The sequence below is a fragment of the Leuciscus leuciscus genome, assembly GCF_965113295.1.
Source record: "Leuciscus leuciscus genome assembly, chromosome: 22".
Taxonomy (NCBI): Eukaryota; Metazoa; Chordata; class Actinopteri; order Cypriniformes; family Leuciscidae; genus Leuciscus; species Leuciscus leuciscus.
The window spans coordinates 33,560,462-33,576,529 of record NC_138746.1 but is presented as its reverse complement, the minus strand read 5'-3'; the positions used below and the strand labels follow the sequence as shown (position 1 = coordinate 33,576,529).

The 16,068-nt window shown below is 38.9% G+C and overlaps 1 protein-coding gene across 1 annotated transcript; it reads left to right on the top strand.

Annotated features, from left to right (window-relative positions):
• The first annotated feature begins 2,676 nt into the window (after positions 1-2,676).
• tnfaip3 (tumor necrosis factor, alpha-induced protein 3) lies at positions 2,677-15,044 on the top strand. Its single transcript, XM_082154214.1, has 9 exons — positions 2,677-2,960; positions 3,766-4,102; positions 9,998-10,188; positions 10,312-10,453; positions 10,562-10,732; positions 11,432-11,612; positions 11,932-12,827; positions 13,627-13,826; positions 13,922-15,044. Exons 2-9 carry the CDS (start codon positions 3,796-3,798, stop codon positions 14,180-14,182), a joined length of 2,349 nt encoding a protein of 782 aa, XP_082010340.1. The 5' UTR covers positions 2,677-2,960; positions 3,766-3,795; the 3' UTR covers positions 14,183-15,044.
• Positions 15,045-16,068: the final 1,024 nt, after the last annotated feature.

Genomic DNA, 16,068 nt, shown 5'->3' with positions numbered 1-16,068 from the left:
TGCTACCGTATTTTTTACTGGAATTTTCTGGTAACCACAGCTGCCAGTTTGTTCCCGTAAATTTAACCGATTTTTTCAGCGTATTAGACTGTTAGGGTTAGTAGAATAAGTTGACATGTAGTTGCAAAGCTACTTATAGTCAGTATAATGTCTGTTAGGGAGCATCAAAATAAAGTGTTTGCAAAAAAATGTAATAGATATTAATAAATCAAAATATAGAAGATTTCATCATCAAAAATCAAACCGTTATTTAGTCATTCATGTTTAAAAGGCCCCAGTTGTTATGGTATTTTCTACAGTAATTTCTCGAAAGGAACGTCATATATGGTGTGTCCATGCAAATGAATGGAAGTAAACTAATGCAATAACCGTTATTCTTCAGTTTCCTGTGGAGGGATTTCTGTATATTTCTCATTGGGTCACAGCATGTGCACTTTACACATTTAGTTCCCTTTAAAGTCGGCATGAACCGGAATCCATGACCGACTTGTCTTCCCTATTGTGTGTGAAACAGCTTCTCGAATGAGGAAAACCATCAGGAATTGATCGGATCGCTGTCGTTTGGCTGTTTGCTGCAATTGTTTCATGTGAGTGAGAGATTGTTTAAAAATAATAATTTACACGGATTAATAATTTATAATAAATTCTGCAATATTCGATTAAATAATAACATGTTGATCCAGATTTCATGGTAACTTTAAACTAACTAAAGCCGGGGTTTGAGGCACTGCAGGGTGTCAGGTCTTTAAAAATGTATGTATTTAATATTAATTATTATGTGCTTTTATTTATGGCTGAAATCTCTTATGTCATAGTTGATTTGTGTAGTAGAGCCTTAAGAAATATGAATCTACAGTATCTCTGTCAAACAGTGGCACAATGAATTCAGGGCATGTCAAAGGACTTAAAGTATTGAGATAGCACTAGTTTAGCATAATGTATAAAGATATTTGTTCACGTTATTAATCAAAGGTGTTAGCCAGTGTTACCAAGAAATGTTGAATGTACTGAATATACTAAATGAATGGCAAGAAATATGTCAGTTACTCTTTATTGCCTTATTTTTGATGGGAACTTCTGATCACGTTCTCTTGAATGACATGCTCTCTAAACTTTACACCCACATCATCATCATTATCATGCACTATATTAATCTTTATGATTCACCAAGCATTCTATATATACATTTTTAGTTACCATGGTACAGGTAATCTACTAATAAACAAACTCTTCAAGAACAAGTTCAAGTCTGTTATAGGGGACTCTATATTAACCCTCATACCAAGATTTTAGAGTAAACTATTGAAATGTGAATATTTGTATAACAGCAGCATTAAATTATCTTTCTAGGAGCATCTTCAGTTTTACAGCAATAATGAATTAAACTGTCAATCTTCCCAGCTAACAAAAATATGCTCTAAAAACGTTTCACTTACGTTTCCATTAGGTTATGGAAACATTACTTCTGAATGTTCTATGAATTTGCAAAACGAGATTTTGCGTTTTTTTTGGTCAATTTTCAAAAACGAGATTTTGCAATTTTGCAAACCATTATTTTTTTCTTTGGTTATGCAAACGTTATGGAAAAATGTGAAACAAGTAGCAACATTTAAAAAGGGAACGTTCTAAAACATTAAAGACAAAAATGGCAACACTTTACAATAAGGTTCATTAGTTAACATTAGTTAATTATATGATTTAACATGAACTAACAATGAGCAATGCATTAACAAATTAATCATTGTTAATGTTATTTAATAAAGATACAGCTGTTCATTGTTTGTTCACAGTGCATTAACTAATGCTAATAAATACAACCTTTGATTTTAATAACGTATTAGTAAATGTTGAAATTAATATTAACTAAAATGAATAAATGCTGAAGAAGTATTGTTCATTCTTAGTTCATGTTAACTTAGGTAGTTAACTAATGAACCTTATTGTAAAGTGTTGCCAAAAAAATAACGTTTTGAGAATATTATTAAAGATCAGAACTTTGAACAAACATTCTAGTAACGTTACTAGAAGAACGTTGATCATAACTTTGAGAGAACATTATTTCTGGAAACGTTCCCTGTTACCTTTCTGAAGTCATGACATAATGTGGATGGCACAGTGTCATGACTGAACACAAACATTAGAATTGTCTGTTCTTTATAATTGTTATAATCTTTATTTTGCGGTGTCCTTGTTACATATTGTTACATTAATAACAGTAAATTATGCATAATTACATGCAACTAACACTCAACCAAATTCTAATCCTACCCAACCCCTATAAAAAGTACATGTAGACAGTTGTTTAATATTACTCAGAACTTAAATATATAATTACACTGTAACAATGACACCTTAAAATAAAGTGTAACCCTTGTTTGATTTAATTAGCCTTTACTTTAAGTCACATTCAAATGAAAAATGAACGCAGAATGACCCTTGTGTTACCCCGTAAAAAAGTCATGACTAAAAGTTCCTTTCTTGTAATGCACATTCATTCTTTACATTAAATGGAACTAGAACATGCACGCGTGTAAAATGCACAGGCTGGGACTTCCAGTGTTGTTATGTTTCCATATCTCACATAACTACTATGGGTGTGGCGAATCAAACGTCGAGCTTTGCGTCATCGACTCGAACGTAACGTAAGCGTTCAGCAGCGTCACTCTCTCACTCGCGCACTGACTCCCCCTGGCGGAGAAGACGAAGAGAAAACGCTTATAATGGCTTGTGAAAGTGGAAAGTACCTTATGGAAATCCCCTACTGGCTTTTATGTACTGGTATCGTTCGGGCTGTCTAACTAGAGCGTAGACTTTGCCGTGTTTTGGACGCGTCTCAAGCGAGCAGTGAAATCCAGTGGATCTCTTAAAGCGCCATGGACGATTAAAGTGGACTGAGTGAAGTAGCAGCAGAGCCAGAGCATCTTATGGGCTTTGTTGGTGGATACCGACATATTGAACAGGTAAGAGTTGTCCGAATCATCGCTGCCCGTTCCCTCGCCTCTCTAAATGTCGCGTTTAGACTCTTTCCTAAAGCAAGCGAGCTTGATTTCTCCCGTATTGTCTCAAGCTCAAACGCCAAGGCTGTCTCGTACGGACGGATACAGTCTTGAACGCCACGGATTTTTGACAGCCATTGTTTGCGAAGACGTCACTTATCAGCGATTAAGAACGTTTAACGGAGAAAACGTTCTATTGTTGCCATGGGGACATACAGCTTCCGTTCGAGTGTTACAGTGTTCCATTGTCTAACGGCTTCTTCTGTCAAGGCAATTACGTAATTCGAGCGTCAGCAACTGATGTTAAAGCCTAATATTTTCGCGTCGGTCTCTATTGTCCCCGTTGTGCTTTGTGTTTAATAAAACTGTGGATGTCGCGTTCCTCACGAATATTTCGCGAGAGGTATTTAAGGGAACACTGTCTGAATAAGTTGTCCCTAAAGAACCCCGGCAGCCGAGACAAATAAATGGTGCCCTTGCAGTCAATGGCATTTTTGTCTGAACCCATCTGTTATCGCCTGTTCTGGGAGTTTTGGAAAATTGATTGTGGGGGTGGACTTATAAATATCTTCGCCTTTCACTCATCTGACCTCAAGAGCCCTTTACCATGAGACTGGAATACACCATTAGCTTTTAGGGGCCACCATCAGTCTTTCAGTTCTTCACCTTTAGGGTGGAGGGAAATGAGGGGAAATTCTTGTTTGCTGCACATGGTCGTGGGTTGAGCGCTCCTGACAATGGTGTTGTTGTTTCATGTCTTCTTTCGCAGTGATAGATCGGTTCTCCACTCCAGATCACCATGTCTCAGGGCCAGAACTTCCTGCCCAAGTTCCTGTTTGTGAGTAACCTCCTGAAGGCCGTGAAAATCAGAGAGCGGGTTCCCAATGACGTGGTCAAGCCTTCGTCCAGCAGCGGCCTGATCCATCACCTGCGCAGCATGCATCGCTACACCCTGGAGATGATCCGCATGAGCCAGTTCCCGCAGGCCTTCCGCGAGGTCATCCAGGCGGCCATCTTGGACAGGGCCATGCAAAGCTCGCTGGAGCAGGAGAAGAGGTTGAACTGGTGCCGAGAGGTCAAGAAGCTGGTGCCGCTGAGAACCAACGGTAACTATGCTGTGATTTTATCAGCTTGAGCTCGAGTCACGTTTCCTTCCAATGAAACGGCGACACTAAAGTTTCTTTTAAACCATTAGTATTGGTTTATATTAGTTAATCAATGGTCTTATACTTTATATAAATGCTCTATCATTCACTTAAGATCATTCTGCTTGGGAAGTGCTCAGTGTTGGGTATGCAGCTACTAATTACTATCTTTAGTTACTGTACTAAAAAGTAGTGCGTTACTTAATAATATTCACTTTCTAAATCCCAAATCAACCTCTCAACAATACGAGGATAGGCAAGAGACTGCTTTAATTCTTTCAAATAAATAATATAAAATTGCATAAATTATTCTTGAACTGACCAAAGGGACAAGGTTTCATTAAAAACATTAAATATTGATGATAAATCCACTATTGTTTTATATAAAATTGTTCTATACAGTATGATTATACAGAAAAATAAAGAGTAATTCCTTACTTTACTTTTTCAAGAGAAACGCAATTAAATTACAGTAATTAATTACTTAGTAATGCATTACACCCAACACATGAAATGCTTCCTAATATGGATGTTATAACTATAACTTGTCGGCCAGGCCAAATAATTAATCAATATTTCCCAATTTTTGGGGCTGATATTCATGTCTTCTTGGTCAGTTAATAAAAGTGGGTAACGCTTTTTTTTACAGTTTCATTGTTACGTTACACGTAGTTATTGTAGAAATAACTATGAATTATGCATTATTACATGCAACTAAACCAAACCGAACCCTAGTCCTAACCCTACAGTAAGTACATGTAGTTCATTATATTACTCAGTACTGAAATGTATAATTACAGTGTAACCTTAAAATAAAGTGTAACCCAAAAGTGATATTTCCCTTATGGTGTAACAACTATTAAATTCATCACAGTGATTTTATATGCATCTCAAACGCTGTTGTTATCAGAATTATAACATCTAAAGATGTAAAAAAAAAAAAGCTATATCGTTAGACCACTTAAAAAAAAGCCAGTGCTTAATGGCAGACGGGAAAATCCTGCACTGTCTGTCACACGGATGTTTTTCCCCCTCAGTGTGCTTTGAGGGGCCGTGCCGTGATGCTGGGCTCCAGCGAGTGTGTGTGTGTGTGTGTGTGTGTGTGTGTGTGTGTGTGTGTGTGTGTGTGTGTGTGTGTGTGTGTGTGTGTGTGTGTGTGTGTGTGTGTGTGTGTGTGTGTGTGTGTGTGACTCTGGTGTTTCTCTTGCTAGCTCAGGGTCAGGTCGCTCTGCTCTTCTCTTATGAGTAATGCTGCGAGGGAAACTTCTCTGTACTTGCCATTGTTGCTCCATTGTACAGTCACTATTTACAGTAACTGAAATTAGGTAAACAGAGACTTCACGCATCTCATTTACTCATTACCTTCATTACCATTTATCTGAAATAGTCAACAACCTAGTGCTGTTTGTTTGTTTGTTAGTTTCATTATTTTTATGCGGTTGTGATAGGAGATGTCATTTGGCCACGTCTAGTTCCCGATAGCTTCTCGTTTATGTATTCTGGTAAATTTCTTGCATAAAAAAAGAAAAAATATTCTGGAAAGCACATTTTTCCCTCATAATGAAACAGGAATTTCCTGTTTTAAATCACACGGGATTATGAAAGCGCTAGACTGGGACATGATGTTGAAAACGGATTGCGCTGATAAGACCCGTAATAGATTATAGAGGGGAACTGGAATAAATGTAACGCTCAAATGTAACACCGCTAATAACGTAACACACAATGCAGCCAAAATGGCCATTTGAGGTGTTGCTAGGCTTATGCTTCCTTCTAAACTTGTATCTCTGTTTGTCTTAATTTTATGACCTGATTTGTTAGGAATATTTTTAAAAAGCACTTCTGCATTAGTATAACAACTTCCTAGTTCCCTGTTTGCATGCCTGGTAGATTTTAGACGGCTGTTGTGTTTTACTGATTTATAAAGTGCGTCTTTAGGACTTCAAGTTTAGTCAAATAGTTTGATCAATAGTCTGGTGCTCTTAAAGCAGAGGATATGTCTAAAGTTTGAGGGTGTATTTTGTACTTTTACATTTATGCATTTAACAAAAGCAACTTACATTGCAATATTATCATCATTATTATTAGTTTTTGCATTCCTTGGGAATTGAATCATGACCTTGGCACCATTGATGTGCTGTTTGAGCTACAGGAATAAATTGTATTGATTACCATTAGTGTGTACAACAATAATATTTAGTGTATATATGTATAGTATTTATTTATTTACTCTTAAACCCCATTGCCGTTATACAACATGAGTAACGAATGGACTAATTGATATTGATAATGAAGGACTGCTGACAGGCAAATCTACAAAGCTTTATGTTAAATAGTTCATGTGTACATCAGTTACTCTGCTTCAGCTTGTGCATCTGATCGTATGACAGTAAAATCGGAGAACTGGACAATGTTATCATATTTACACTATTCTTCAATCGTTTTCTTGAGGCCACGCTTTTCTCCTGTGATCATTATTGCTGAGCGTGTTGAAAAGGATGTGGTTGTATAGCAGATGTTTGTTTGTATCCAGGATTTGTGTCTTCATTTTCTGTTCTTCTTTGTGGGGTTGAAACTGTAACTTCCCAAGTGACAAGTTTCACATAATTTACAGTAAAGTGTTTAAATACAGTCAAGCTGAAAAAAAGATGGGAAGCTACACTGCAAACTATTAACAAAAAAAGTAGCTAACTATGAAAGTATTTGAGGAGGGAATATCTTTATACATATGTAACTCAAATTAATCAGACTTGAACAGAACACAGTTTAACCAGAACATTAATGTTTAACCGAAACATTACATTTAATAAGAAAACAATTAAGCTAATGGTTTGTTTGAGACCAAATGTGCAAGGACAGATTGGTAAATCTTCTATGATAGAAAGTCCAAGTTAATTGCTTCACTTAAAATAATCTACTTTAAAGAGGACATTGAGCTCAATCTGCTGTAAATCTGCATTCTCAAGCAATGTGACTTCAAAGTCTTCAAAAGTTATAATAGTTAGTCATTTTATCCCTTAAAATCTTCGATCACCATAATGACATATTTAAATGTTTTTTCCTTGGAATTTTTTTTGTCATATATTAAAATAGCTTTAAATGTAACTCGACACACCCTTGCTATATTTAGTATATGCGGTTCTATGAATATGCAAATGAGCCCCGCCTCCACTCACTCACTCACTCAGCTCAGAGATCCACTGGTTGACGATCACACGTTGATCTGATTGGTTACAAGTTAGTTTGTGACGTCAGAAACACCAGCGATTTCAAAGCGTGTGTTTGAGACTGTCTTTGGTTCACTGCAGTTTTAAGGAGGAAATACTCAGCAATGCTGTCGACTTATGAATTTACACATGGTTTGTCTTAAAGCACATTAAAAACACCACATAGACACATAAACAACATTAAAAGCTGGATTTTCACCACAGGGGGACTTTAACAATTTGTCCTTATTTTGAAAAGTGCTTCTGGAAAATGTGGTTAAGTTAGTTGTAGTTATAAGTTAGCAGGACTACTTTTAGATAGTTGGAGTTTATGTGTAATGTTATCAATTCAGATCCATTTCTTAATGTTAATGAGAGTATGATTTAGAGGTGATGTAGAATGTGTCGTTTTCTTTACACAGTTATAAAGAAGATTGTATAGCTGTAAAATGGTCTTCATAACCCAAGAGTTGAAAGTCATACAGAAACTTACTCTTGTGTAACAAAAAGAAAACACAGTATATTATGCACTGTACAAATAGTTTCCTTTTATAAACCATAGACCGGGGTAAAAACATCCCTCTACTTTTGTGTTGATGGCAGGTACAGGCACAAGCCATGGCTTTGAACAATAGCACAAGTTTAAAGAACAGGAACTAGATCATATGTTCAGACTTCCCTTATCGGCCCTAGAGATGGCATGGGCACGGCACAGGCATTCCTGTGCAACATCGGCCCTCCTCTCTGGAAAGTCCAGATGCTTTATATCATGGCTCTGGTGTCAAGAGGAGTCAAGGGAAAGAAAAAGTTGAAGTGAAGCCCTTACGGCGCTTAATCAGAGAATCACATACTAGGGAAATTCCTCACAGTTGTTTCACACAAGCTCGCGCGCACATGCAAATGCGTACGAATGCGATTTGAGCACACATGTTGCACAACATCAGAAAGAACACATAATCTAGGCCATGTACAAAGTTCTGCAGAGCATGCTTGTTTTTTTTTTTTGTGTGTGTTCAAGTTAGTGAATGGTTAGGTTACAGAAAAGTTACTGATTTACAAAAGTGTATAAAAAGAGTTTTGAGACTAAAAAAAAATAAATAAAAAAATTCCCTATAGGTTGGCCCGACATGTTCAAACTGCTGTTGGGTTGTTATGAGGAGCTTGTTATGCAGAGATAATGGTCACATGCTCTGTTTTTTAAATGCACACAGTTTGGATGAAACTGATATCTTTAAACTGCTTTAACAACTCTTGTGGAAATCCCCTGAATTGCTTTTATCTCATCCTTAATCTTGCGTCTTTGACAAATACAGCTGAACTAACCTTTAGGTGTAAAAGATATTGCTGTCAGTGAAAGCAACAACAAAGCAAAGATTATATATGTAGTTTTCGAATGTTTTGTGGCTATGTAATGCATGCCAACCGGTTGCTAAGGCTGTGTATGTTATGACAGTCTTGATGATTGAGAAAGTCCAAACAGGAACTGCAAGTTTTGTGAATGCATGAATACGTCCTTTATGAACTTTTATGACCTGAGGTTTTTTTTTTTTTTTTAAGTAAAGCCTGTCCGCAAACGTGATTATGTATGTGGAAGGGGACGCTATCCTTCAGGACATCCATTGTACAATCAAACCAAAATGTATTCAGACACCTTTAACTTTTCTCACATTATCACAGTTTATTCGCTATAGTTTAGAAAATATGAATACAATTTGACCAGAACTCAGTTGATATTTCACTGGTTTTGTCCGTCCTTCTGTTAGACTGTCTCACACATGAATTATGTTGAATATCTGTCAGCTGTTAAATTTAACTACACAATTAGATAATACCAGTTTAGCTCAACCAATCACCAAGCAATGCTTTATTTTGTTCAGTCTGTGTGTAAAAAGAGCATTAGCAATTAAAGAAAAAACACTTCAGCAAACCATGATCAGCTCAAAGTGTCTGGATAATATTTGGTCCCAAATTTTTCTAAATGTTACTGATAGTCGCTGTATGAAGAATGTTTTGGTATAATATGTCACATTTACTGTATTTTGTTCTCCTCACTTACATAAATGAACTATCGTGTCCTGCACACACTAGTTAAACAATATCACAAATGATATCTGGTGTCTGAATAATGTTTGGTTAGACTGTGTAATGGCAGACCCGCTTCCATGTTTGCAGAAACTGAGTGACGATTTGGGATTAATTCCTCTGGAGCCTCGGGATAATAATGTCCTGATGGCACCACACGAACATGCACCGTCCCAAGCCCTTCCCAGCAAACAATAGTCGTCATTTCAACCGTCTCGGTTAACTATAAACCCAATATAGTCCGGCTATGAAGAACCCACTTCTAGCCAAAATGACCTTGAATTTGAAAACATGTCGTTTTTGCCAAAATAACTTGCGAGATGTATGAGATTCCATCATGTAAGCAAAGTAAACAGTGTTCGGTTTCATTTCATCACTCCTTGTTATCTAAGTGATGACTAATCGATTCTTGGGTTATGGTTTAGACCATTTTTTTTGTAAATGTTCAGTTTTGGCCTAGACGTCAGGGCTGCGTTTGGACGGCTATTAGACGTCTTTTAAATGCAAAATTGCTTGCTGGGTTGTGATTGTCCAGAGATATAATCTGTGTTTGTGTGTTCTGGTTTAGGTGATGGGAACTGCCTGCTTCACGCAGCCTCTCAGTATCTTCTAGGGGTTCAGGACACAGACCTGGTGCTCAGAAAGGCTCTTTACGCAGTACTGAAGGAAACAGACACTAGTAACTTTAGGACACGCTTTCAAACAGAGCTTCTGCACTCGCAGGAGTTCACCCAGACCGGCCTGAGATACAGCACTTTGGTAAGCACTTCCACCTTCACGACGAACATGCAAAACTTGCCAGGCAAAAAAAATCATAACATTGTCCTTTGGATATGACAAGGGTATAACTCATGGATATTTGCAATTTGTTTTGTTTCTCAGAACTGGGAGGAGGAATGGGTTAAGATTGTAGAAATGGCTTCTCCAGTGTCCAGCAGTAATGGCCTACAGTTTGACTCTTTAGAGGATATTCACATATTTGTGCTTTCAAATATTCTACGGAGGCCAATTATTGTTATTGCGGGTACGTATCCGTAATACAGGAGCATTTCAATAGAATTGCACAAACACAAGTGCATCAACATGACCATAATATATGACTGATTCATTTATTTATTTATTTTCTCAACAGACCAAGTACTTAGAAGTATGAAGTCTGGTTCCTCCTTTTCTCCCCTCAATGTGGGGGGCATATACCTGCCTTTGCACTGGCCTCCAGGAGAATGCTACAAATATCCCATAGTGCTTGGATATGACTCCCAGCACTTTGCACCCCTGATCACAATCAAAGATAGTGGCCCAGGTACGTCACTAGACATTGCACTACTCTTGTTGACTGAAAAAGTTTATTTATTGATTTATTTCACTTCATCGGAATGGTACGAAACTAAAGGTTAAATGGTCCTGTAAAAAATAGTCACACTTGTGCTCCTCACGGTCTAAAATTAGTGCTTTGGAAATTAATGGGAGACGAATTTCATCTAGTGAAAACTTTTGGTACTGCAGCCAAACACAATCTCACTGAAAGCTCATTTTTTGAGATATTAAGCTCAAATTTGGATTTAGAAAATATATATTTCGTATAAAAATTTAAAATTGTATTTTTTTGCATTTTTCATAACAATACACGTAAAATTCTGTTCCTTTTTTTAAGTTCACTTTTTTCACTTCAGGAATAATCTGCCAAGTGTCGTCTTTGAAAAGAGATCAAACTTAAGTCTGTGCTTTAATGCATTCATGATTTATGACAGTTAAAGTTGGAAATTAAGTTTTTAGGTCTATGCTCAAAAAGTGAATAAATGGATTATAAATACAGCGTAAACATAATGTAGTATAAAAAGCCCCTAAAAATACAAAATGTTAAAAAACATTGTCAAAATAAAAAATATAGGACATTCATTTCATTGACAGAAAATGTTTTGTCCAACACGTGAAGAGCACCAGAGGGTTGCTCTTAGTCGGCCCAGTGTATTTGAATATGTGATGTTTGTGACCCGTTCAGAGATCCGTGCGGTGCCGTTGATAAACCCGGGACGAGGAGGGTTTGAGGAGCTTCGATTGCACTTCCTGACAGAAAAGGAGCAGCAACAGAAGGAGAAGTTGCTAAAAGACTACCTAATGCTTATAGAAATCCCTGTCATTGGCCTGGGCTACGATCCCACACAGATTATCACTGCGGCCAGGTATGAGCTAAAGACACTCTTTGTTGAAGTCTTGCTGGTTGTTCCTCAGTGTAACCCTATAAAGTTATGGCGCTTTGTCGTGTACCTTTGTGTAGCACGCTTTTCTCCAGAGCGGCTATGAATGAACTAAATACCTTTTTTACAACAACAAAAAGTGAACTTACTTGAGTTGGACTATGATGCTATTTTCTTCTAGAAACAAACTTTGTTGCATTATTTTCCTGTTATCTCTGTAAAGCTGCTTTGAAACAATGTATTGTAAAAAGCGCTATATAAATAAAGTTTAAAACTTCAAAATCTTGAATCCTTCCTCCATCAGACTTGATGAAGGCAACCTACCTGAGGATATGAACCTGATGGAGGACTACCTACAGCTGGTAAACCATGAATATAAGCGCTGGCAAGAGGATAAGGAGTCATCATGGGCCCCCCAATCCCAGCGTCCCCCTCCCTTCTCAGTCTCTCAGCTCTCTCTCATCGAGATCCGCTGCGCCACACCCCGATGCACCTTCTACGTCTCGGTGGACACTCAACCCCACTGTCACGAGTGCTTCGAAAAGCGGCAGGCGGGTCGGAAACCAGAGGCCATTTCCAGCTCGAATCAATCGTCATCCTCGGACCCGGAGAGCCGAGGGAGACTGGAGCGCTCAGTCCTTCCTAGCCCTCGTTCTGCTCCCCCCACGGCCCCAAGTCTAAGCCTTTACAGTGAGACTCATGCCATGAAGTGCAAGACACCCGGATGCTTGTTCACACTCAGTGTGGAGCACGACGGGTTGTGTGAACGCTGCTTTACGGCGAGGCAAACCCGGTCCGCTGCCAACAGGCCGTCTCACGGATGGTGCCACGGTCAGTGGGTGCAAGGCGGCCGGGAACGAGAGAAGGAAACGGAGAGGGAGAGAGAACGAGAACGAGAAAGGGACACCGAGAGATGCGTTATGTGTCGACAGGAGGTTTTTAGGATATTCAATGGTCTTTGCCCGCCCTGCATGCAGAGGACTGCTGTTTCCGAGAGGGGAGATGCCCAGCAGGAGGAGCCTTCAACTGAAGCCTCGGTGTGGGCAATGCATCGGGAGACCGAACGCACGGGCACCACCGGACACACCTGGCAAACGCCCGCCGCCCGGCCGTGTAAACGCTCCGGATGCCAGTTCTTCGGGACGGCAGAGAAGCTGGGATTCTGCACTATATGTTATCTAGACTACCAGACCAATCACCGTAAGTGCAACTATTCTGCATTCACACAAAATCCTTGTAGCATCTCTCTAATGAACAAGGAAATATCATCTCTCAACTATAATCAGGGTTTGAAATTAACTTTTTCACTCACCGGCTAATTTGGTTGCTACTTTTTTAAGTGACCGCATTTTTCTAAATGTCATAATCATTTGTTAACATACAAGTATTGATTACTTCAATGAGCTCATTGTTTCTGCCTTAAATTATGACATTGTTTAAATTTATACATTTTTAGCTAACTGTGATTTGTATATGTCCATTTCTGAAATACATAACTTATCTCTGATAACAGATCACTCTAAACTGTAACGTGGACTCATGCATTTTCTGTAAAGCTGCTTTGAAACGATGTGTATTGTGAAAAGCGCTATATAAATAAATGTGAATCAAATTGAAATGTGAATTACCGGCCATTCAGAACTTCTACTAGAACAAATGTTCTAGATTAACTACGTCACAGCTTAGGCTATATATTCTGCGCAATACGCTGTATTTAATATATTATGATGACTCACGATTCGAGTATTTGCGCTAAATCTGCACATATTTGGCTTACATGAACTTCCCCAGAAAAGTGTGTAAACATAATAAGTAACACGCTAAATTGGCTAGTGATTTGACAGCGTAACCCGCCACAGTTGATTGTTACCCGTGGGTTGGCGGGTGTGAATTTTAAACCCTGGTTATAAAGTCTCCACTTCCTTTTGGGTTCAGGAAGCAGTTCATAGACACTGTGAAGTCGACCACAGGATCAAACGTATGATTTTTGTCTGCACAGAGGCCACCCCTGCTATTGTCCAGCCCAGGCACACGTCCGAGGCGGGTTTCCAGAACTGTCCGCGGTGCCGAGGTCAGGGATGCGGTGCCGAGGGAAAGGCCATGCTGGAGGGTTACTGCAACAAGTGCTTCGTGAAGGAGCAAAGCGCTAGACTCAACCAAGCTGCTAGCAGGGGCTCTAACTCCCCACCTCTTGTCACGGTAAGTGTCCTTATTTGCTGTTGTGGGGGAAAAGTTTGGCTCTGCTTGAGTGTTGAAGAACCGATTAAGCAACAAGCTCTGTTGTTTCTGTCCAGCGGGCCTCGAAACCTCGTCCACCGCCAGTGCTCAACCAGGCTCAGTGTCGGCGTAGCGGCTGTAAGAACCTGTCCCCTGGCTGCACGGACCTGTGCCCGGACTGCATCAGCCGAGGCCAGCGAGAGGGTCGGCGTGCCCAGGCGCCCAAAGAGAAAAGCAAACAGCGCTGCAAGACGCAGGGCTGCGATCACTACGCCAATCAAGAGAAACAAGGCTACTGTAACGAATGTGACCACTTCAAGCAGATTTACCGAGGCTGACTATTCAATGTCAAAAAGGGCCTAGTTCATCATGCATTCTTGTGCATGCTGGCGAACACTCTTACACAAGGAACTTTGTGCCCAAAATCCTCCACCTGTCTTGGGCAGGGCCTAAAAAGCCCGGTGGTGCTGTAGAATTGGTGATTACCTCTCAAATGAAGTTTTGGTCATTTGTATCATGTGTGTGTATAGGACTTACGTGAGATGCTAGCATACAGAAACTTATGATACACAGTGACGTCTAGTCACACACCTGTGGCGTCTGCTGTTTATATTGAACAGGGTAATTAACTGCAAACTTTCTTGAAAAATTGACGTGAGCATGTATAAGAAAATTGATCAGTGTAGAAAAAAATTTGACCAAAGTTAATTTACTGAAAGTGTCTAAGCCAATGTGCATCGCCACTGTGGACTGCAGAAAGCCAACAGGCCTTTTTGGAAGTACAGGAATGAGACGTACAACAGGGTATGCAGAGACCACCGAAGGACAGCATTTGATAGTTTATTCATAAAATGTAGGTTAAGTGCCAATGAGAGCTCGCTAAGCTGAGCTCGAATTTCATTTCCTGCTGCACCATTTGATGTCTGCAAGCAGTACGAATCTGTTGCCTTTGAGAATGTTTTTGTTTACCATTGATCACTTTTTCGCAAGTCCTTCTTGCTCTTGAAACTATTTTTCACTTTTGCTTGCCTTGCTAAACTTCATATGACTTGGTCTGTTCTATTGAATGGATATGTTCATTTTTCTGTGGCTGAAAAATTCCTTAAGTGCAATGAAAACCAGATACTTGACACCTCCCCGATGAATAGAGCCGATGAAATTACATTAAGCTGAAGGGAATTGCCGTGCCAAAAAATAAAAGGACGTACAAAAAAAAATATGACGAGAAAAAACTTTGAGATGTCTGAAATCCCCGTCGGGATGAACAGCTAGGCGAAAACGAATCAGTCCAAATATAAACGAACCCAGGTAGGAAACGCCCCGCTCCTAGATCTGTGAACTCCCTGTTTCTCGCTGTTCTTGCCCAGCCACATTCTTTTGGTTGCACTACTCTCCTTTAAACACACAATGCCTCAGCCTATTCTTTGCATATGTTTAGTATGCACAAACTGACATTCTCTATTTGAATATTTCCGAAATATCTGCAAAGACGTAAAGAGAGAAAAGATAGAGTTAGCTTCTGTGGCATCATTTATAAAGAAATAACTGTCTGTGTTAAACATTCCCATCTTTAAAGTCCAATATTGTGCAACCACATTTAGCTTTGTCGACTTGAGAATTAGTTTAATGTGGGCCTATACAGAAATGTGCTTTGGATAAATGATACACAGAAAAATTTGCAGTCGAATCATAAATTTAAGAGTGTCTGCTCTTCAACTACTGGATCTGTTCAGTCAGTTCAGATCATCACAAACTTGCACAATACTTAATAAGCTGCTCTGGAATTAGGAACGGTACTCCTGACTTACTAGTGACATTCCAGTTATAGACCGAGAGGAATATAGATGACAAGATAGAAATTTTGTGCAACCTTTCATATAGAGTATTGTATGAAAAGCCTTGTTTTTTGGTTTGTTTTGGTATTTATTCACAGCAAATATTATCTGTAATGTGTTTCAAGAATTATTTATATGTGGTCCTGGAATAAATTATTTTTAATAGAAAAACAAAAGCCAGTTTCCTGTGTCTGTTTACCTTAATATGCTTCTTTTTTTTTTTCTTTTTTTTTTAAATGCATGTTAAAACAAGAAGCACTAGAAAGTGCTTATTAAGCAGTGCATCAGTTTGTGACACGCAACTGTATTGTGTATTAATAAAGTAACATTGTTTTTGGTATTGTTAGCAAAACAATGTTACCATGCCAATGCCTGCCACTAAACAACTA